This window comes from Camelus dromedarius, chromosome 14 (assembly GCF_036321535.1).
Source record: "Camelus dromedarius isolate mCamDro1 chromosome 14, mCamDro1.pat, whole genome shotgun sequence".
NCBI classification, from domain to species: Eukaryota; Metazoa; Chordata; class Mammalia; order Artiodactyla; family Camelidae; genus Camelus; species Camelus dromedarius.
The window spans coordinates 64,622,210-64,643,214 of NC_087449.1; the positions used below are offsets into that span (position 1 = coordinate 64,622,210).

Genomic DNA, 21,005 nt, shown 5'->3' on the forward strand with positions numbered 1-21,005 from the left:
TGAGAGGGCAGCAGATGTGCAGGGCGCTTCCCAAAGGGGAGGGAGGGCAGGCTCTTGGAGCAGCGCTGGTGTCTTCCCACTGGCCCTGCACTGCGCTGGAATCCATCTCAGATCTGGTTGAGTGGCAAGGCCTGTGGGCCCCATGGACCAGGTTTCAGAGGTGGGAGGGAGGTGGGTGGGTGGTGGTGCTCACCCCCAAACCAAAAGGTCCAATCACGAGAATAGAGACCTGGGGAGCAGTGGAGGAGGCACCCCTTGGGGACTGAGCGGCTCTGGGCAGGTGCCTTGGGGGGCGGTGCACGGCCCCTCACCCACAGCTCTGTCCCCCTGCAGCTGACGGCCAGCGAGGAGGAGTTCCTGCGCACCTACGCGGGGGTGGTCAACAGCCAGCTCAGCCAGCTGCCCCAGCACTCCATCGACCAGGGTGAGTGGGGGGCCCGCGCAGCCGGCCGCACCCTTCCCAGGGACACTCTGTGGTGCTTTCTCAGAGAACATAGCTCCAGCCCTTCTAGATGGGGAGTCCATGGGAGAGAGATTTGGGCGGATGAGGAGGGGCTGCCACCCCCTCCCACCCACAGAGCTGAGCCCCAGGTGGCGGCTGCCTCTAGACTTGGACCCCGGGGAACGTCCAGGGCCTCCAGGCTGGCCTCTTCTCCTTCCCCACGTGGGAGCCAAGGACCCAGTCTGGCCACGGTGGGATCCCTTTCTAGCCCTGGGGGAGGCAAGAACTAGAGGTGTCTGGGGGCCCTGTCACTGCAGAGTCTCTGGTGTTTGCATTTCTTTAGCCTTTGGCCTGACCCCTCCCCACCCAGGATCCAGTTCAGGGCCAGGTCTTGTGTGCTAAGACCTGGCCTGGGCACAGGCTACATGGGACAATTGTGTTCCTGGCTGTGCCCAGGGAGGTGGCCCCCTTGGCCCCAGAGGTCTTCATGTGCCCAAGGGAGTTCTTTCTTTTTTGAGTACCCTCAGCCAATCATGATAATAGTAGTGGGTAAGATGGGGTGTTTATTGTCTGGGAGACTTGGGCGAAGTGCTTGGTCCACAGCGTTTCATTTAACCATAGGTAGCTACCAGCTGTTTCATTTCTACTTAGCAGGCAAGGAAGCTGGGCTTCAGAAGCAGTAAGTCACTGCAGCCGGTTACCAGGGGGCCCAGGGTGCAAACCTGCAGCCCGAGTCCAGAGCTGACTTCATTGGTGTCTGTCCAGGAAGCTGCTAGACCCTTAATGGGGCTCTCCCTTTCCAGAAGGCTTATCCTGCTGACCCTGTGGCCCCATATCCTGACCACCACCTCCATCTAGGCCTTTCCTTTGGTTCTTACTATGCTTGGTTGGAATCACTGGCCATTAGTGCGGCTGGTGGGCTGCCTGGCAGGAGTGGGCTCCCAGGGGCAGAGTGCTGACGAGCGTGTCCGCTGGTCCCGGAGGCCATGGGGGAGGGCAGGTCTTGCGCATGGGGCTGCTTTTCCTGAGGCTGCCCTTGTTCTGGATGTTGCAGGGCTCTGCCCTGGCCCGGGGCCCGGTTCCCGTGCTCTGACTCTGGGTGTGACCCGGCCTGTGCACCTGACTCAGCAGAAATGTACAGGGTGTTCTAGTGGCGTGGGCAGCTCCCGGGGACAGCCGCTGGCCGTGCACAGCTTGCCCGGGCCACACTCATGCCGCAGCCTGTTCTGTCCCAAGTGCACCGTCAGCCGGCTGCGGAGGAGATGAGGGGTGTGGAGTCCGCCCCTGCCCTCCTGCTGGGATATTTTCTGGGGAGAGGTCTTTTCTCTTCCAGGGCTGATTTGGGTTTTATCATGGGTCCCTGCTCCCTGGTCCTGAACCATATCCACCTGAAACCCTCAGGCTTCTGAGTCCCTGGAGCATCTCCTTTCCTCCCCTCCTAGTCTTGGGTCACTGCGTTAACCTGAATTTGAGCTGCGGTGGTAAGAATGCCTCTCGTAGAATGCTCTTAATAGAAAAAGTCAAAATAAGCTATACAGCTGTATGTCAGTGTAGAAGACACCACCACATATACCCTCCCCCCCCTCCGGAGCACACACACTCATGCATGTCCTTGTAGAGAACAGAAAAAGCTGAAAGAGTGTATCCTGGCCTGTTGATAGGAAATTTTGATGAAGGGTAGAACTACGTAAGGCACTTCCACTTTCCAAGTCACACATTTTGGTAAAACTAATTTTTTAATGTTGCACATACATTTATTTTATAATTTAAGGGGAAGTTTTTTGAAGTATTCTTAAGAGAACTCTTCATCTTGCTTAGCTACACTGACAACTGAAAATAAAAACGAGCTCTGTTAAATTGTTTAAGGAGGTCATGGTGACCTCACCTGGCCTGAAACTGCTGAGCGGTCAGGAGGGAGCCATGGGCATGTGGGTGTCATTTCGTGGGCCCTGGAAGCCACGCCCCCTTGGGTGTGGGGCATCCAGACAGCCAGGCTGGCTTCAGATAGTCTCTCTCCAGGGAACAGACTCCTGGAACTGAACCTGGAGCTGGGGGAGAATCTCTGGGGAGATGGTTCTCTGCTACAGAGTGCCCTTCAGCCTGCCCCTCACCCCCACGGTCACCTCTGACCTGAACCTCACAGGAAGACGTGGGCTGCAGAAAGGCCTGAGGGAGAATTCCCCTGGAGTCGGGGGTCGAGAGGGAAGGGGTGGTGGTGCTGGGAAGAGCTCCTGTATTTTCTTTGTGCCTAAAGACACTACAAGCAAACACACAATCAAAACAAAACAGCTGTCAGTTCCGTCTCTCCCACTATGGAAGTACAAGCCTGAGAGCAGGACCCTGTATTTCTGCCCATGCCATGGAGCCAAATGGGTCTCGGCTAAAATTCTAGCCTGACCACCCTTCTCCACTGGCAGAGCTGACCTCAGCTGATGCTACAGGGAGAGTTTCTGTCACAGGCTCAGGTGCTGCCCGGGTGGCAAAAGCCGTGGATCATTGCTTCCAATGCAAGAGACCCCAGCATGAAAGGCACAGAAAGGCTTAGGAGCAGGGGGTATGATGGGCACCATGGTCCCATAGAAACCTGGCATTAGTGCCTCCTGCCACTAGGTGGCACTGTCTCTCAGCAAATGCCCGTGCTCTCCTCCTGTTCAAACTGCTGTCAGTAGGGGGCCTAGGTCTCCCCACCAACAGGTCAGAGCTTGGCATTGGTCCTGGGGTTCTACCCACCAACTCTAGACCCGCACATGCTTCCCCTCTGGGGCTGGAGGGGTCTGGTACTGGGAGCATTGCTTGCCCTCCCCAGATCCAGGTAGGATTGTGGGCTGGAACTTCTCGCTCACTGTGGTCCTGCCCTTCGCCCCGTGTCCAAGTCTCCTGGCCTCCCCCCACCCCATTCTTCCCTTGGTGAACATGTTCAGTATCTGCCGGGTCCAGGCAGGCGCTGGAGTGCATGGACCTGCACCTCTGGGACTCACTGAATGGTTCCAGCAGAGGGCCCAGTGGCTCCCCAGTGTGAACTGAACAGTGGGCCTGCCTGGCCTCTGCTGCTCTGAGCCATCTTAATCTCCCCACCCATCTCCGTCTCTCTTCCCCCTCCACCTTCTACCTCTCTCTGCTCATCCCCCTGGAGCACCTTCTTCCCCTCGTCATACACTGCTCTTCTTGCTCTTCTTTGGGGGGGGGGGATGGTAGAGGGAATTAGGTTTATTTAATAATTTATTTAATAATAAATGGAGGTACTGAGGATTGAACCCAGGACCTAGTGCATGCAAAGCATGTGCTCTACCACTGAGCTATACCCTCCCCCTGCTCTTCTGTGTATTCTTTGAACCAGAGGAAATCAGTGCTGCTCTGGGAAGGTCGCCTGGCTGAGAAGGCCCAGCTGCAGGCTCAGGGGAGGAGGGCCGTAGCTTCCAGAGCAGGCTCAGCAGAACGCTGCGTTCATTCCTTCCTTACTGTCGGTTCTGTTCTCTCCGTCACGTTATCAGTCGTTTTCCCCGGCTGTAAAGTAACGCATAGTCACTGTGGAAAGTCATTGGGAAAGACAGAAATAGCAGAAAAACTTAGCTAATTGACTCCTGCCACATAGCTAGAATCACTGTTACCTTGTGTTCATTCCCCATCAGCCTTTTAAAAATATGCATGTATTTCCGTTATAAAACTGAGACCATACAGTGTGAACACTTTGATATCCCTTTTGATATCCATTTTTCACTTACGATAATTTTACCATGTCCTTGAGCAATTTTCAGGAAAGCATTTTAGCAATCACGTGATACGCAGCTGTTTGGCTGTGCCAGGGTTTTTTGAGCCATCCTTTACTGCTGGACATTTGTTCCTCATTTCTGCTATTAATTACAATAGTAGCAAACGTTTATTGAGCTCCTACTACACGCCAGGTTCCGTGTTAAGTAGCACACGTTATCCCAGTGAATTCTCACGATGGCCCTGTGAGGAGGTAGGTGCTGTCTGATGCCCACGATGAGAAAATGGGCCCTGAAAGGTTAAGTAACACACTCATGGCCATAAAACGGGTCATGTGGGTCCCGGGTGTGGCAAACAAAGAACATCTGGGAGTGGCTTATAGGCCATGCATGTTTTGTTTGTTTGTTTGTTTATTATTCTTTTTTTTAAGTGGAGGTACTGGGGATTGAACCCAGGACCTTGTGCATGCTATGCATGCACTCTACCACTGAGCTGTGCCCTCCCCCCAGGCCATATGCATTTTTTATCAGAACAGTGCTTTACCTGAGTGTGATTTAGGCAGTTAACATACTATTTCAGGAGGGCATCAAAAAATTGGAAGGGTTTCCTGCTGCCTCGTTATTCTAGGCCCTTCACCTACAGGTGCCTTTGAACATGCTGGTTCTTTGCAAGCTCCGGGTCTCTCCCTGTGCCAGCACTGCACAGGGGATGGGTGCCCAGTGAGCGCCAGTTCCAGGCCCCCAGTGCACCCTGCAAAGTGGCCTGCAGAACTGGCATCCTCGTGCTGAGCTCCATATAGACCCTTGTCCCGCTGTCCCAGGACTGGAGCGACCCCATCTAGGTGTGGCCCCTTTTGTTAAGGAAGCTTCTGTCCTTTCTCTTCCCCACTTCTTGGCCCTGGGAACTGTGATGCTGGCACTGTGGCTCCTCAGGTCTGATGACACTCTTTCTCGAAGAGACTTTCCAGGGAAGGTCCCCAGCCTGAGCCAGCTGGGCGGTCCCTGAGCCCTGCTAGCTTTTCCCCTTGGAAGCCACGGCTGCGGGCTCAGGGTATGCTGCCAGAGAGCCTAAAATAGGTCATTTGGTCTCAGGGTTACACTGAGAACCTTGTTAAAATAGCTGCGGTCATGGGCAACCCAGCAGGGAGCCAGCGGCCTGAGGAAACGGCCCGCCCATCACACCGCGCTCCTGGGGACCGAGCTGGGTACCCCTCTGCTCGTCACCCCGCTTGACCCTCCCTGCAGCCCTCGGGTGGCAGTGCTGGCACCACCTTCTCCATTTCACAGCCACCTTCTTCCGGGAATTCTCCCACACTCCCCCAGCCTCTGCTCTTTCTCTTCCTCCATGCCGCCCCCTGACCCCTCCCGGGGCCTGCCTGGGTTCCTTCTCGCTTCCGAACTGCCTGCGATCTTTCCTTCCACGTAGCTGTTAGTACATCGTGTCAGGAGCCCCGTGGGGCCAGCCAGGGTCTGTGCTGGGCTCACAGTCTCACGTTCGGCCCGAGGTCCGACTGGCACGGAGAGGGGGTACCTCAGATCCCTGTGTAGGTTGAGACTCAGGGGTCGAGTCCTGGAAGAGGCTCCCCCCTCTGCAGGGCCTCTGCACCACACGGACCACCTGCTGGGGTTTCGGGGGGACCCCCCCCCCCCGCCCATGTGCTGCTCCGAGGCGTCTCCCAGAGGCTCCAGGTGATCACCAGCTCTGGACTGAAATTGCAGTCAGGCCCGGGAGAGTTCCAGTTGGTGGGATGGGAAGCTAATATCTTTTAACTTTAATCAACACTTACATGAGAATTACCTGTAACCTAGTAACAACAAAATTAAACCAAAAAGTCACACATACCCTGAATCCAACTGAAAAATCAACCAAAAGGACTTGGTATGTGATAACTTGTGTCACAGGAAAAAAAAAACCCAAGGAAGGGTCAGGAGCGTGCTCCACCAGCAGGGCCCGATGGTCAGTTCGGCATCTGGTTCTCGTCTGTAAAGGGCGACTTTGACCCCTTTTCACCCCAGTGACGGGTTCTGTTGTATAGACCTGAGAGCTGAGGCCCCCTAGGCCGTGTGCCCCTCTGTCCTGGAGAAGAGCGTCCACGGCCCCTCGGGCTGGCGGAGGCACAGGCACCCTCGTGTGAACCTGTTGATTTGGGTGCCAGGCGGCAGCCCCGGCCTTGAGCTGCCGACCCAGGATAGCAGACAGAAACAGGAACTAACACATAAAGAGCTTTGGGCACCGATCACAGGATAGCAAACCCTGAGGGAAGGGAACTCACCTAGAAAGCCCCAGAGAAAAGGTGCTGTGCCCGGGTCTTGAAGGATGCCCAGGAGTGCATGTGGACAACGGGGAGGAGGAGGGCGCAAGCCAAGGGATTCCCTGGAGCCTACCCAGCAGGGGCGAGTGTCAAGTGTCTCTGGGTTCCCCTAAGGTGCTGGTGTGGGTGGTGAGTGCCCGGAAAGGCAGACAGGCTCTGGACAGTTTCTTCCAGAGATGAGACCGCAGAGGGTCACCAGGGCTTGAAGGGGAGGGATGGCCGGGCTGGTGGATTGCGTGCTGGGGCGAGGTCACAGGGCAGAGGCTGAGGCAGGGAGACAGCCGGGAGGTCACGGCGGTGTCCTGTGTGAGGTGATGTGCATGACTTCAGAGGCAGGACAGCTGAGCAGGTGGGGATGGGGTTTGAGGTGAGGGCCCCATGGACGGGGCTCCTGGTCTGAGCAGCTGCAATGGGGAGGTAGGAGGAGGAGCTCCCAGTGGTAGGTGTCTGTGGGGGGATGGGGGTGAGGTCAGAGCCCAGATGCCAGGAGGGAGCAGATTGGAGGATTGGGTGTGGGTGAGGCCCCCAGGGAAAGTGGGCAGGGTGAGAGGGGTGGGAACCCCCTGAGCGCAGCTCTGAGGCCAGCAGGGGAACGCAGAGGGGTTGCCAGGTCGTCTTCAGGGCCCCCTGGGCTCATAATTAAGTGGTGACTTCTCCCAAAACAGTTTCTGTGGGTCCTGGCTGGAGGCAGATTGCCGAGGGCTGGGGAGATGGAAGCCGAACAGATGTCACTTTCAGAACGTTGGCCAGGAAGGGACAGCAGCTCAGGGGTGGGACCATCTGTAGCACTGAGTTCTTGGAGTGTGGGCCACAGACCACCGCATCGGAGTCACCAAGAGTACTTGCTTAAAATGCAGGTTCCAGGCCCCAGCCCAGCCCTGCTGAATGAGAGTGTCTGCCAAGTGAGCCAGGGAATCTGCATTTGAAACAGGCCACCAGGGTGGTTGTGATGCCCAGCAGAATTTGACAAGATGCCAGGACTTTAGGTCAAGACCTGGCCCTTCCTGACCCCTGGAGGGATCCGCTCGTGCCTCCCAGGTTCAGTCCCTTCTCTGCACAGCCAAGCTCGGTGGTCTAGGAGAGCTTGCATTTTGGCGAGCTGAGAAAATTGAGCGAGGACAGTGGGTACCTCACCTGGGAAACCAAACCCCACAGGTGGGATGGGTGTGTTGGGCCCAGTGGGGGTGTGGGAGGAGGTGAGGTGGGTTTGGGGGAGCATGGGACTAGAGCAGAGTAGGTGTGATAGAACCCCAAGTCATGACCCCACAAGGTGCTGTTTGTGATGCTTTCTGCTGCGGACGTTATCCTGGTCAGTCCGATGGGTGGAACAGGTGTTTTGTAGATGCGGAAACCTAGGGGGACGTGCAGGGACTTGCCCTGTGTCACACGAGTAGGCACGGTGACACTCAGGCCCCGGTACCAGGATCCAGCAAGGGAGCCCATGCCTGGAGAGGCCCTTATCGGCCTGTCAGGAGGCCCAGTACCCCTGCCAGGGGCTGCCCCCATGTCTTGGCCCACGTGCCCCACCTTCTGGCAGCCCCAGTGCCTGATGATGTGGTTGTCAGCCTGGAGCCCAGTAGGCGCCATCGAGCCTGGAGGCTGCTTTGGCTGCTGAGACCTTGGTGGATCCAGGGCACTGTCCCCATGGCAACCAGTGTCATGCTGTCTCTGGTAAAAGCCATCCCCTGGGAACTTTGGGCATCAGAGCTGAGATGTATAGAACCCCCGGGTCCCTAGGCCATGGCTGCTAAAAACAGCACGTGCCACCCAGCGGGTCTGGGTTTGTCTGGGGGAAGGCCTAGTCCCAGCTGGTGCCCGAGCCTCATCCCAGTGGAAACTCTCGCCCTTGGAGGAGTGGCGGGGACCTGTTTTTCCAGGAGCCTTGCTGCCTGGCTCACCTCCCCAGACTGGTAGCTGAGCCCGCAGTTTGGGTAACCAAGCAGCAGGTGCTACTTGGTATTAACAGCAAGATAATGAGCTGAGGGGACAAGGAGGAAGTACCAACACCAAAAATCATGTGGTCAGAGAAGGGACAGACATCAGGAACGGGAATTACCCCGGACGCTTTGGAGCATGTGGTTGTGTTGCCTCTGCGCTGGTCGGCCGTGCGGGGAGGGTGACCTGGGCTTGGCAGGTTGGGTCTCCCGGACGGTTTTCAAGAACTTTGGCCAAAGTTAACTTCCTATGCTGTCTCCCATCTCCAGCAGGAGCTGGGAGACGCTAGGCTGTCAGGGCTGTATTTCTGAGTATTTCAGGCCCCAAGCATTTACCTCATTAGGAGGGTTGGGCCCCTCAGAAGGTCAGGAGCCACAAGACCCCGGAGCCCAGCATGGAGTCTCCTGGGTATCTCCAGTCAGTGATGGGTGCGAGCATCTCAGAGAGGCTGGGAGGACCCATGGCTGCACCGGGTGATGTGGGTGTCCCCAGCTGTGGCTGATGCTGGTGCTGGGAGTCCCCCCTTCTCTGGTGACACCTGTACAGGGCTGTGTCCTGAACTGCGGGGCCCTGGAGCTGGAAGCCTTTGGAAGCTGGACCAGGGTTTGTCAGTTTCTTGGGGAGGATTTACCCTCAGGGCTGTTTTCTCCTTCCAGCCACCTTTGAGCAATCCGAGCCGGACTTTGCAGGAGCTGGACAAGCTCTCTGCAGCCTGTTCCCCTGCAGCCTGGTGCTTCGGTGGGATGTAGGCAGGAGCCGCACTGGCAGCATATCACAGCCCCCAGGAGGCCTGTCCTTTCCTTCCCGCCACCTGGTCTCTCTCCCCGCAGGTCCCTCCTGGAGAGAGAGGGAGGGTGGTGTCAGGAGCAGTCCTCGTCTGCCCTGGGAGCTGAGCCAGCTCCACGTGGGCTCCAGGCCTGTGCCTTTCCTGGAAGAGGGCGAGAGACTCCGCTAGGATTTTCCCCAGCCAGGTCGGAGAAATAGAGGTCGTGTGTCCCCTTGCTCCATCCATCCGCATCAGGGCTGCAGCCACCTCCTTGTTCCTTTTTCCTGTTCTTTTTCATCCCTGGGGCCTTTCTCCAAACCACTGCTCCCTGCCCCCTGTGCCGCAGCACCCTGTGGTGAGCTGGCTTCCTGATGGCAACGTGCTGATCCCCTTCAGTGAGCCGGGATGCGGGCCGAGGGTGGTGCTGCTGTGTGGAGCCTGCGCTGGGCTTTTGAGTCTGCTGGTGTGAATTCATCCTGAGCTTGCAAACAGACCAGTGACCCCATTGTCTCTCTCCCGCCCCCGGCTAGGGGCCAGCTTCCCTTTTCTAAGCTCCTGAATATTTGTCATTTTTCTCTCCCCAGTCACTTGACTGAACTCCATTAAAGGGGCCAAGCTGGCATGGGATGTGGGATGGGATGGCCCACTGGGTGCCCTGCGCTGGTTCAGAGAGCTGTGTCCTCACCAGTGCCTTGGCCCTGCTTTCCGTGGCAGATGAACCATGGGACAGGGGACACCTGGCAGAGCATTAGGCCAGGGCACGGGGCAGGGGTCTGGGCTCTGGGCTTCTCCTGGTTGGCCTTCTGAATTCCATGTTGAATTTTCTCCAAGGCATCCCGGGGCTGCGTTGGTGTTGCTTTCTAAATCCTGGGTCTCGGTTCCACTCTAACAGGGTTGGGTGAACTGGTGCAGCCTCTGCTGGGAGGCCTGAGCGGCCCCTGTGCTGGGGTGACTGGAGCAGGACCATTATTTCCTTCTTCTGGGAAACGACAAAGCGCATGATGCAGAGTGGTCCACAGAGTCTGCGTCGGGTCCTCCCTCTGCCTCTGATTCACTAAGTTGCTTCGTCTCTTTGAGCTTCAGGCTCCTCATCTGTAACAGTTCATCCTGTGAATGATGTAAGGCATCCTATAAATAATGGTGTAGGAGCTGTGGTCAGGGAGGGCCTGAGGAGGTGATTTTGCACAGAGAATGGCATGAGGTGTGAGAGCTGTGAGATGGGTTTGGGAAACAGCACTGAGGCAAAGGAAATAGGTGCAAAGGCCCTGCGGTGCAAGTTCCTGTGCCTGAAGGACAGCCGGGAGGCCCATATGGCTGCAGTGGATTGAGGGGTGGGAGGGGGTGTATAAAAGAGGGTAAAGAGGCAGCCAGAGGCCATCATGCAGGGTCTTGTGGCCATGATGTGGAGTTTGGAGTTTACCTTAAGTATGATGAGATATCTTGCAATAAGCTGCCTTTGGAGAGTTTTGTGCAAAGAAGTGGCAAGGTCTGACTGCTGTGTGGAGAGTGGGCCATTAGGGGCCAGAGTGGGGAGACCAGGAACAGAGAGTACAGGAGGCAAGTTGAGGGGTTGTGGTGGCCTGGACCAGGGTGGTGGTAGAGGAAGTCGTCATGTATTCAGGATACCTTTTAAAAGTAGAGTCAGCAAGATTTGCTGATGTGTTGTATGTGGAGTGTGTTGGAGAGAGAGGGGAACTGGGAAGACCCCAGGGTTTTTGACCTGAGCAACCAGGGGATGGAGGTGCCATCGGCTGAGATGAGGAAGGCTGCGGGTGGAGCAGGACTGGAGGCTGTACCATTTGATGTTCCACCAGTAACATCTGAGGTTCCAGTTTCTCCACATCCTTGCCAGTGCTTGTCATTGTCTGTCTTTTGGATCCCAGCTGTCTAGTCGGTATGAAATGATGTTTCATTGTGGTTTTGATTTGCATTTTCATAATGACTGATGATGTTGAGCATCTTTTCATGCTCTTGTTGACCATTCATACATCTTCTTTGGAGAAATGTTTCTTCACGTTCTTTACCTATTTTGAAAATTGGATTGTTTGCTTTTTACTATTATTGAATTGTGTTATTTATATATGCTAGATATAAGTCCCTTACCAGATGTTTTCTCCCATCTTGTGGCTTGTCTTTTCACTTTTTTGACAGTATTTTTTGAAGCATAAAAGCATTTAACTTTGATAAAGCCCAATTTATCTATATTTTTTGTTGCTTGTACTTTGGGTGTCATATCTAAGGAACCATTTCCTAACCCAAGGTCATGAAGATTTACTCCTGTGTTTTCTTCCAAGAGTTTTATAACTTTAGCTCTTAGATTTAGGTCATTGGTCCATTTTGAGTTGATATTTGTATATGGTGTGTGGCAAGGGTCCAACTTCATCCTTTTCATGTGAATATCCAGTTGTCCCAGCACCATTTGTTCAGTTATCTCCTGTTGAACCACAAAAACCTTTGTGAAAACTTAATTGACCATAAATGGGAGGGTTTATTTCTGGATTCTTTATTCTGTTTCACTGATCTATGCCAGTTCCACCCAGTCTTGTTTACTGTAGCTTTGTAGTAAGTTTTAAAATCCAAAAGTGTGGGTCCAACCTTGTTCTTCTTTCTCAAGATTATTTTGGCTATTCTGGATCCTTTGTGTTTCCAAATGAATTTTAGGAGCAGCTTGTCAATTTCTGCAAAAAAGGCTGCTGGGATTTTGATAGAAATTGTGTTGAATCTCATTCAGTGATGTTTTGAACAATGATGTTTTATATTTTTTAGAGCACAAATTTCACACTTGGTTTGTTAAATTTATTCCTAAGTATTTTATTATTTTTGATGCTACTGTAAATGAAATTGTTTTCTTAATTTCACTTTCAGGTCATTGATTGCTAGTGTATAGAAATACAAATGATTTTTGTATATTGATCTTATACCCTGCAACTTTAAGTTATTTATTAGGACTAATAGTTTTTTAATGGGTTTCTTAGGATTTTCTTTACATAAGGTCCACATCATCTACAAACAGAGTTTTACTTCTTCATTTCCAATTTGGATGCCTTTTGTCTCTTTCTTGCCAAATTGCCCTGGATAGAATCTTCAACACAATATTGAATAGAAATGGTGAGAGTGGACATTGTTTTCTTGGCTCTAATCTTGAAGCAGGGAGAGCTTTCAGTCTTTCACCAGTGAGGATGATGGTATCTGTGAGTTTCTATTAAATGCCCTTTATCAGATTGAGAAAGTTCCCTTTTATTCCTAGCGTGCTGGGTGTTTTATCATAAGCGAGTATTGAATTTTGTCAGATGTGTTTTCTGTGTCTATTCAGATGATTATATGATTTTTTTGGTCCTTTTTCCTATTGATAGGATGTTACATTAATTGATTTTGGGATATTAAACCAACTTTGCATTCCTGGGATAAATGTCACTGTGTCTAAGTGTATAATCCTTTTTTATGTTGCTGTATTCAGTTTGCTAGTAGTTGTGAGCATTTTTGCATATCATAGGTGTCATGAATGTCTGTATTCATAAGACACTGGTCTGTAGTTCTCTTTGCTTGTGATGCCTCTGTCTGGTTTTGGCTTTCTTTATCTTTTAACGGGTCAGAGAGTGTGGAAGAGGAGAGACTAATCGGCTTCTTCCCCACCTCCTGTGCTCTCCGCATCCAGGGGGGAAGGACAAGCAGAAGCTCTGAGCCCATTTCCAGACAGTGTCAGCAGAGGTACCAATGGTGTGGACCAGTCTCATGCGTAAAAGGGGGCAGTAAGCCTGGCTGACAGCCCGGAGGCGGTGGGCTAGGCCCACTGACTTCTCTGCAGCATCTTCCCATTGCGAGCCCCATGTTTCCAGGACAGTGAGAGTGTCCAAGGAAGCCACCATATACTGGTGTTTAAAGGAGAAGGAGGGACCATGAGGGTCAACCTTGGAGATCCCTCCTGGCTCTGAAGCTCTAAGAGGCTGGATCATAAGTACTCTGAAGCTCTAAGAGGCTGGATCATAAGTACCTGAACAGGTTGCCCTCCCCATTAGGTAAGTGGCCCAAATTCCATGGAGAAGAGGAGCGGGAGGGGCAGCAGCCTCACCTCGAGGTCGCACAGGCAGGCCCTTGTTGAAAGACAAGTTCCCAGCCAACCAGTGATAAGGACAGGTCAGGAAGGGCCTGTCCCCTCTTCGGCCCCAAAGGAACACAGATCCTTGATGGTGAGGCCTGGAAAACAGCACGTCCTGTAAGAACAACAGAGCACGAATGGGCAGCAGCTCTGTGGTTCCTGTCTGCACCCGGCTCCAGCAGCTGAATGGGAGGCTCTGTAAATGGGAGCCGTGGATTCCCAGCCTTCCCCACCCCAGCTGGGGATGGGGCGACCAGCTGGCAGTGTGGCACTGCCTCAGGTGTCTTGTTAAATAGTCATTGCAGTCACTGCACGACCTTGAGGAGACTTCTTTCTCCACCTCTCAGTGTCGCCCAGGTACACACACTGGGCAGCCCTTGGGTCTGGGCTCCTCCAAGGAGCCAGTGGGCCGTTCCCTCTGCAGACTCACTGTTCCCTCCTAGGGCAGCCAGTGCTACTTTTGTGCCTGCAGCTCAGTACAGAGGCCCCAGGTCCCTGTGAGAAAGCCCATGAGGCAGGCAAGGAAGGAAGCGAGTGGGCTGCCACTGTTCATTGCATTTTTGCTGACAACTCACCTTTCACGGTCTCCTTCCAGCCCTTTCCTGATAAGCGAGCTGGAGAGGCGGCACTTGGGAGAAGCCGGCATCTGTTAGGTAACCAGCTCAGCTGCCATGCAGGGTATGATGTAATCTTGGATCCTGTGGTTGCTAGGAAAATTCTGCCTGCAGTGATATTGCGTGGTCCGAGGACTGAGGACTGAGGCGAGAACAGAATGTTCCTGAGAAGGCAGGGGAAGGATTTGTAGGGATTCCCAAGCAAAGGAACCCCATCCCAAGAAATCAGACAAGTTGAGCTCCTTTCTAGAAGTTTATTCCCCTTTTCAGGAATAGAGGTTGTGTTAGTAACAGCAGAATGCCATCAGGGCAGGGGGGTGCATGCAGCAGGGTTAGCTTCCTTGGCAGCACCTTGGTGCTCTGGTGCCAAACTGAAGGCACGTGTCTGTAGTGTTACATCCTTGTGGACGGGCCCTCCTCCTGCAGCGCCCACGGCCGGGTGCCTCCTCCGCGCCTCCACGTGGCAGGGCAGCCAGGAAGGAGATCAGTAGGAGGCTGCCAGTGGGAAGGGGAGATGCCCTGGGGTGGGGACAGAGATGGCCAACACCGGGCCCAGGGTAGGGGGTGGAATCCGACCACTCCCTGACTCCGTCTCACATGCCAGCAGCTCCACTGCATGCCCCCTCACCGCCCACCCCTTGGTGGCCTTTCCCGTGCCTGCTGTTCCCACCCTTCCCTCCCGGGGAGAATTCCTCCAGCGGAACAGGAGAGAAGTATGTCTGAAAGGCACTGCAGCCGACTGTTATTTAACGTTCAGGAAGCAACCAAGAACCGGCCTAAATTTAGAAAAAGGGGGGAAAGCGGCAGAAGCCAGGCAGGGCGCGGGCCCGGGAGGCGGGGTGGGACCTGCTGGTCACCTCACCTGCCCTGCAGGGTCTGCCACTCAGTCCTTCCTTCCCCAGCAGCTTCGGGTCGAGGAGGCAGGTCAGCATCTCAAGCTCTCTCCCTCCTCCTTCCTGCCTTTTCTGGCTGCAGGTCAGAGCCTGTCTTATGGAAAACAAGACAAAGGAAGTGATTTCATGAGTGCCTGGACTGTAATCCTCAAGTCCACCATTAAAAATAACAATGAAAAGATTACAGCCGTTATCCGTCTGCATAGGAGCCGGCCCTGCAGCAGGCTGGGGATGGGCCTGGCCACGCTCCTTTGAGCAGGTGTTAGGTTTGGGCAAAAAGGGATGAATATTAGAAATCACAATGAACAAGATCAAAACAAGAGTCTTAAAAAGGAAGAGGGAAGTTCTCAAGGGCCCCAGCTTTGGTGACGTTGGAGCAAGCGTCACAAGCAGAGCCCTGCTCCAGGACAGCAGCCTAGGTTCCTGTCATGCCCACCTCTTCACTCTGTAGCCTTGAGAAGCCTCTGAGCTGCACCCCTGCAGCCCACAGCCCTGAGCCCTCCAGCAAGGTTGCTGGCGCGCCCTGGTCAGGCTGTCGGGGAGGCCCCGAGGGCAGGTGGGCTTCCCCGGAAGCACCTTGTTCTCAGAAGGCACCCCGCTCCAGGGGACTGTCCCCGGGTGCCGCAGCCTCCTTGCCTCATCCCAGATGGCAGCCCAGTATCCGCGGCCCTCCAGCAGCAGTTCTTTTCCCCTGGTCTGCAGGTGCAGAGGATGTGGTGATGGCATTTTCCAGGTCGGAGACGGAGGACCGGAGGCAGTAGCTGTGAACCCCTTGGAACACTCTGGAAGCTGGCAAGGGCCAAGAGATCTGTGTGGACCTCACCGGCTGAGTGGCAGAGGTCATCTTCCCTACCCCCCACCCACCACCCCACCCCTTCCCGTCCCGCCTCACGGCCACTCAGCATCATCGAGGGAGACACCAGTGGTGCAGTTACGATTGGCTTGAAGGGACGGACTCATGATTGGCTGCGGGAAGAAACCTTTTTATTTTTAAATCTTGACCAACGGAAACCTTTTTATTTTTATTTCTGACTCTTATTTTTTAAAAAAATTTGCGCCTCGGTGTATGGCTTCCCAGGAAGCTCTCCGAGCTCTGGTGCTTTATTTAGGTCACTTTTTAGGAATGTGAAGAGGTCCGATTGGCTGCTTAAACTGGAAAAGGATCTTGATTGGCAGGCTAATGGGAAACGATTTTTTTTCTTTGATTGGCTGCAGGTGTCCTGCTGATCAGCAACAGCTTCTCCCTTTTGAATGTCGAAAACAGGGTTTGGGACGTTGGTTGTTATATTTGACTTGAAAAAAAGAAAGAAAAAAGAAACCAAGTGCGCTTTGCAATATTTATTACACAAAGAGCTTACTGCTGCTTTCACGTGTTTTGTTTGTGTTTGCATTCGATTGGCCTTCGGTATGTGTGTTTGGTTTCCCATTGGCTCACCCATGACTCCCGTTGTCATGGGCTCCCCCTCTGCTGCCTGCAGGCCCTCTCCAGCCCCAGGGTTCACCTGGAAAATGCATTTGCTTTAATGACCATGCCCGGCTCCACCAGCATGGGGACCACGAGGACCCCCAAGCAAGATCCGCAGATGGAAAACAGGGCCCCCGAGGAAGTCTGTGTTGTACTGATCTAGCAGCCCAGAGCTTAGAGGTGACCATTGGCCAGGATTTATGTGCATCACTTCCATGAGTTGGCAAGCATCCAGCTTCCCTTGGTGAGAATGGAATCGCTCACACGCCATCCGTCCAGCTCCCCCAGCCTGCCTGTGCTGAGCAGACGAGTAGGCGCTGGGTGGCTCTATCCTTTCAGCCATTCCCTCCATAGGCTACTTCCTGAGGCCTCATCTGGGGGCTCCGCCTGTAAAGGGAAGGAGCTGCTCCCAGCTGTGAGACCCCAAAACATGGCAGAGGTCTCTGCCTGGGAGCCTAGAACCCACGCAGAGGCTTCAGCTTGGCTCACCAGGCCCAGGAGGCCTCTGGTTCCAAACACCCCCTTCCTCCCCAACCTCCCCCAGCCTCCTCTGGAGGTGTCTGCTGCTGGAGCAGTGGGTCCTGACCAGACTGCCCTCAGATGGGTCTCTCTCCACAGCTGCCTGGAAGTGACAGGCATTATTTATGAAGTGCCCACTGGGACAGCTAGCTGATCCTTCACTGAACAGATCCCACCAGGCTGGCCCTCAACCCAGGCCCCCCAAAACACATTGCAGGGAAGTGGTCTTTGAAGGGCTGCAGGAACCCCAAGTCCTCCCACCTAGCCTCCTTCCTCCCCTGGAGGCAGCCTGCCCTGCTTCCTGCATCTCTCAGGGGAACAGAATCTGGGTGTGGAGTTGGAGGAAGCTGTGGACCTCAGGGAGACAGTAAATGCCTGAGGCCTCCTTCCTGCCCCAGGTACCCAGAGCCAGGAGAAAATTCTCAAGAGTCAAATCTCCCCCTTCTCAGGGCTTGGGGCTGTCGTGGAGCATAGGAGTGAACGCCAGCGTGCCCTAGGCCCAAGCCCTGGAAGGCTCCACGGTGAGTGGTCGTTGTACTCTGAGCTTCCTCTGAGCCTTGCCCAGAGGAGAACCAGAGTGTCACAACCTAGACACTCATGTCCTCCACATATTGGCCACATCAGTTGGCTGATCGTTAACCTGAAGAGGCTGTGGGGGACCCCAGCAGGGGCCTGAGATCATCTTCCTCTCAGGGGCAGGGCACGTGCACACGCGTGTATAAGTACACAAACTCAGACTCGCACATGCACACTCCCAGCTCAGTGGCCTGCAGCTCCAGCTGAGCCCCTGGGGAAACGCGAGTGTTTTTCAGTCTCTGCCCCGGCCCCATGTGGTATATCTGTTAACAGACGTCAGTGCCGGTGTGGCCGGCTGCTCCCTCTCCTTGTACCTGTAGCTCTCATAAAGGGTCCGTGTCCCGGCTGATGGTGTGTTCCTGCCCCAGCCTGTCCTTGCCAAGGTCATGGGCCTCCCTCTTGTAACTGTGGTGGCCCTGATCTGTCTCATCTTCTGAAGAAGGAAAGTGAAAATGTTGCTGTGGCTTCATATTTCAACTAAAAATATATCTGTTGGAGAAAAAAAACAATAAAAATTTTTAATAGTTTGGCATGTGAGCTGAGTTACTCGCACAGAGCTGGGTGCACTGACTGTTTTCCCCACATCATGTGGACTCTGCTGCTGGGACCCGCCCTCCCCAAGGAGGCTTCCCAAGGATAGGTGAAAACGCCGTGTTGGCTAGTTGAATTGTCTATGATGTGGAGTGGAGCTCAGGGTTTGGAAGAGCTTCCAGATCTACCCAGCCCAGCTGACATGTCTGTAGGAATGGTGAGCCCCTCTTTTGACCTGGAGGTCCCAAATATCATCCTAGGTTGGGCTGAAACCAGCAGTCTTCAGAGGTGACCCCCCCCCCCATGCTCTTGAGCAGACCCTGAGCACCCTGGGCACCCTAGACTCCCCAACATCCTGTGTGACGGTAGTGGTCATAGAATGCTTGAAACAAAAGTCTAAACAGAGTATTGGTCCCTTCCATCATCCTAGAAATGAAAGATTTATTGGTGTTCAGCTGTATATTCAAGTTTGGAAGCTGAAATCATTTCTGCTTTAGGAATTTTTGCCTTGGAAGCATTTTCTAGAATTTTTCATTTCCGCCCTTCGTCATCCCATTTTAGATCTTCTTTTTTTCTGCTTACATGGACTCACCATGTCTGTTTCCTTTTCAAAGAGTTTCACTGGGTGCTCAGCGCTATGAGGTTTATTGAATATGGGGGCTGATGGCACAACTGACGTCATTAAATCTTGGTGTTGGAAGAGATGTTGGAGGTTGTCTAACAGCCCTAGTAGCCAGATGTGAGTCCCCTCTGAGACATCTGAAAAAGGCTTGTCCAGCCTTTGCTTGTATACCTCTGGCACTGGGGAACTCACTACCTCACACGATAGCCCATTCTACCTACAGGTAATTTATGTTCAGCCTTAGACTGAGTTGCTCTGCCCTTCTCTGTAACTTCCTTTTCCAGGAAGGAGTTTATAGTTATTGAGAGAAAGACAAAAAAAGACAGTTATGTTAGCCAAAAATTACATGGAGACACCTATCAAGAGGTTCCCATTGGGTAAATTATGTGTAGACTCTCCCCACCCCCCACCTGCGCTCTGAGTGGCACTGTCAGTAGTTAGTTAACCTTGGACTTAATCGGCTCTTCTTAGCTGGGCCGCTGTGCAGAGGGAGGGGTTGGCTGGCCCTGGTCCCACCTGCCCAGCCCCACTGCAGAGAGCCTGGAACTGGAGCAGGGAGGGAGGAGCCTCCCAGAGCTGTCTGACCCTGGTGGGAATCAGGCTACGCAAGAAAGATGAGTTGGGACACTTCAGCAGGTGAAGGGAAAGCACTGGGGGAAGGACTGGGCCTTTCAGGGTCTCAGCCCACTCGGCAGGCAAACTTCCGGGTCCACCTTCCCAGGTGCAGGTGCACGTGGCCAGTAAAGATCCCAACAGCGGGACTGGGACTGCTGAGGCCAGGGACACCTGGGAGCCTGGTGACGCCTAAGATGGGCTGAGAAGGGAGGCCGGGCATCCTGCCTTTTGTTGGTGTTTCCCAGCCCTGGGGGAAGGGTGGTTGAGGATGAATGAAGCGCTTCTTCTCCCTGGCCCCCCCAGGTGAATAGCACCTGTGAGAACCCAGGCTGCTCCAGGCTTGAACGGGGCCCTTTGTAGCAGGGAAGACGATCCCTCCACGGCTCCTGGTTCAGTGGTGGGGCTCTTCTGGAGCAGGGGAGCTCTGTGGGCCCCGGGGGCCCCACCATCACCCACCTGCCCTGCCTGCACAGCCTCTCTCTCTCTCTCGTTCATGGCCACCCTCTCCTTTCCTAGAGGATGAAATAGGCTTAGACTAACCTGAGGCCATGTTTAGAAAACATTTCTCCATCCAATGAAGCAACTTTCTCTTCTGGGGCAACAGCTGGTGTCTGGTAGATGTGGGGGCTTGGGGCACCATGACTGCCAGTCCTAATTTAAAGAAAGGCCTCTTCAAAGGACAAGGGGCAGTAAAATGCCTTTTGAATCTCAGCCAGTGCCTTACCTTCGCTTGGAACTGCCCCTCACAGGTGGTTTCTGAGGGGCAGGGAAGTCAGAGGAGCTGAGCCCCACCCTGCCCACCCCGCCCTGTCTGGGCCTCCTCCCGAGCCCCCCAGGCATGGAGGAGAGTGTGTGACAGATGGCAGCCCTGTTGGCACACCTGTGGGAGCCCCGCCCCACCGCGCAGCCCCAGATCCTCTGAGAGTTCCCGCCTCTGGGCCCTTGGCCTTGGTCGTGGAAGGCGTGGGTTTTTGCAAACACCTTTTTTATGCAGGTGTCTCCCATATCCCAGGCTTAATAACACAGTGAATGTATGTTGGGTGCTACTCGGGTGCAGATGCGTAGCGCTTTGTGTACACCACCTCCGGTCATGTATGAGGTTCGTTATCTTGATTTTATAGATGAGGGAACGGGGGTGACATAGTTTGCTAAAGCATAGTACAGCCAGAACTTGGACCCACGATGTCTGACCCCAGACTCTGTGCTTAGAGGCACTATTTCCAACTTTGACACGAGGGGCAGGTAGGGGTGGGGGTAAATCCCATGTCGCTGGGTCACCCAGTACCTTCTCCCCACCTGCCAGCTCTGTGACCCCAGGGCCAGTCTGGTGTTTGCCCCTGGTCTCCAAGCCCCCAACCCTAACCCCGGCTGTCTGACTATGGTAGGTTGTTAACAACTGTTTGTCAGGCGGGTTAACCCAACAGCTGGGTCCTCGGTCCAGCCCTCATCTCTGGGATGAAACTGCTGTCCTCCCAGCCTGGGAAAGAAGCTGATCTCCCACAACCCAAGGAGCCCCGGCAGCCTCCGAGCCGCCCCTTTCTGACTCCTGCTCCTCACCTTTCACCCACTCTGATGCCTCCTCATGCAGACCTGGCAGTTCTCCAGCCTAAGCTGGTTTCTCTAGAACACGTTTCTTTTCCACTTTACCGTTAGCTCTTCCCGTTCACAGCTCCCAGCCAGTCCATCTGACCTTGAAGCTCACCTGCTCCTGCAAGGCCAGTGGAAGTGTTCTGGATGTGGGGACAGCAGGCTGGGTCTGGAGCTCTGCCTGCCTCCTATGACCTCTGTACCTTTGGATAGGTCTCAGCCTCAATTTTCTCATCTATAAAATGGGATAATATCAACATCTGTACCTTTAACAAATTCTATGTGAATTTGAACCCAGTAAAGCCCTGGACAAACATAATTCTCC

At 54.0% G+C, this 21,005-nt stretch overlaps 1 protein-coding gene across 2 annotated transcripts in view; it reads left to right on the plus strand.

The window, feature by feature from the left end:
• The window catches only part of CTNNBIP1 (catenin beta interacting protein 1), a 44,291-nt gene extending 26,439 nt beyond the window's left edge, over nucleotides 1–17,852 (plus strand). For both annotated transcript variants that reach the window (XM_064494075.1, XM_064494076.1), the window contains 2 exons: nucleotides 334–424; nucleotides 15,468–17,852. In XM_064494075.1, coding sequence (XP_064350145.1) covers nucleotides 334–424; nucleotides 15,468–15,526 — 150 coding nt within the window. In that variant the 3' untranslated portion in view covers nucleotides 15,527–17,852. The remainder of the gene's footprint in view (nucleotides 1–333; nucleotides 425–15,467) is intronic.
• The last annotated feature ends 3,153 nt before the right edge of the window (nucleotides 17,853–21,005 follow it).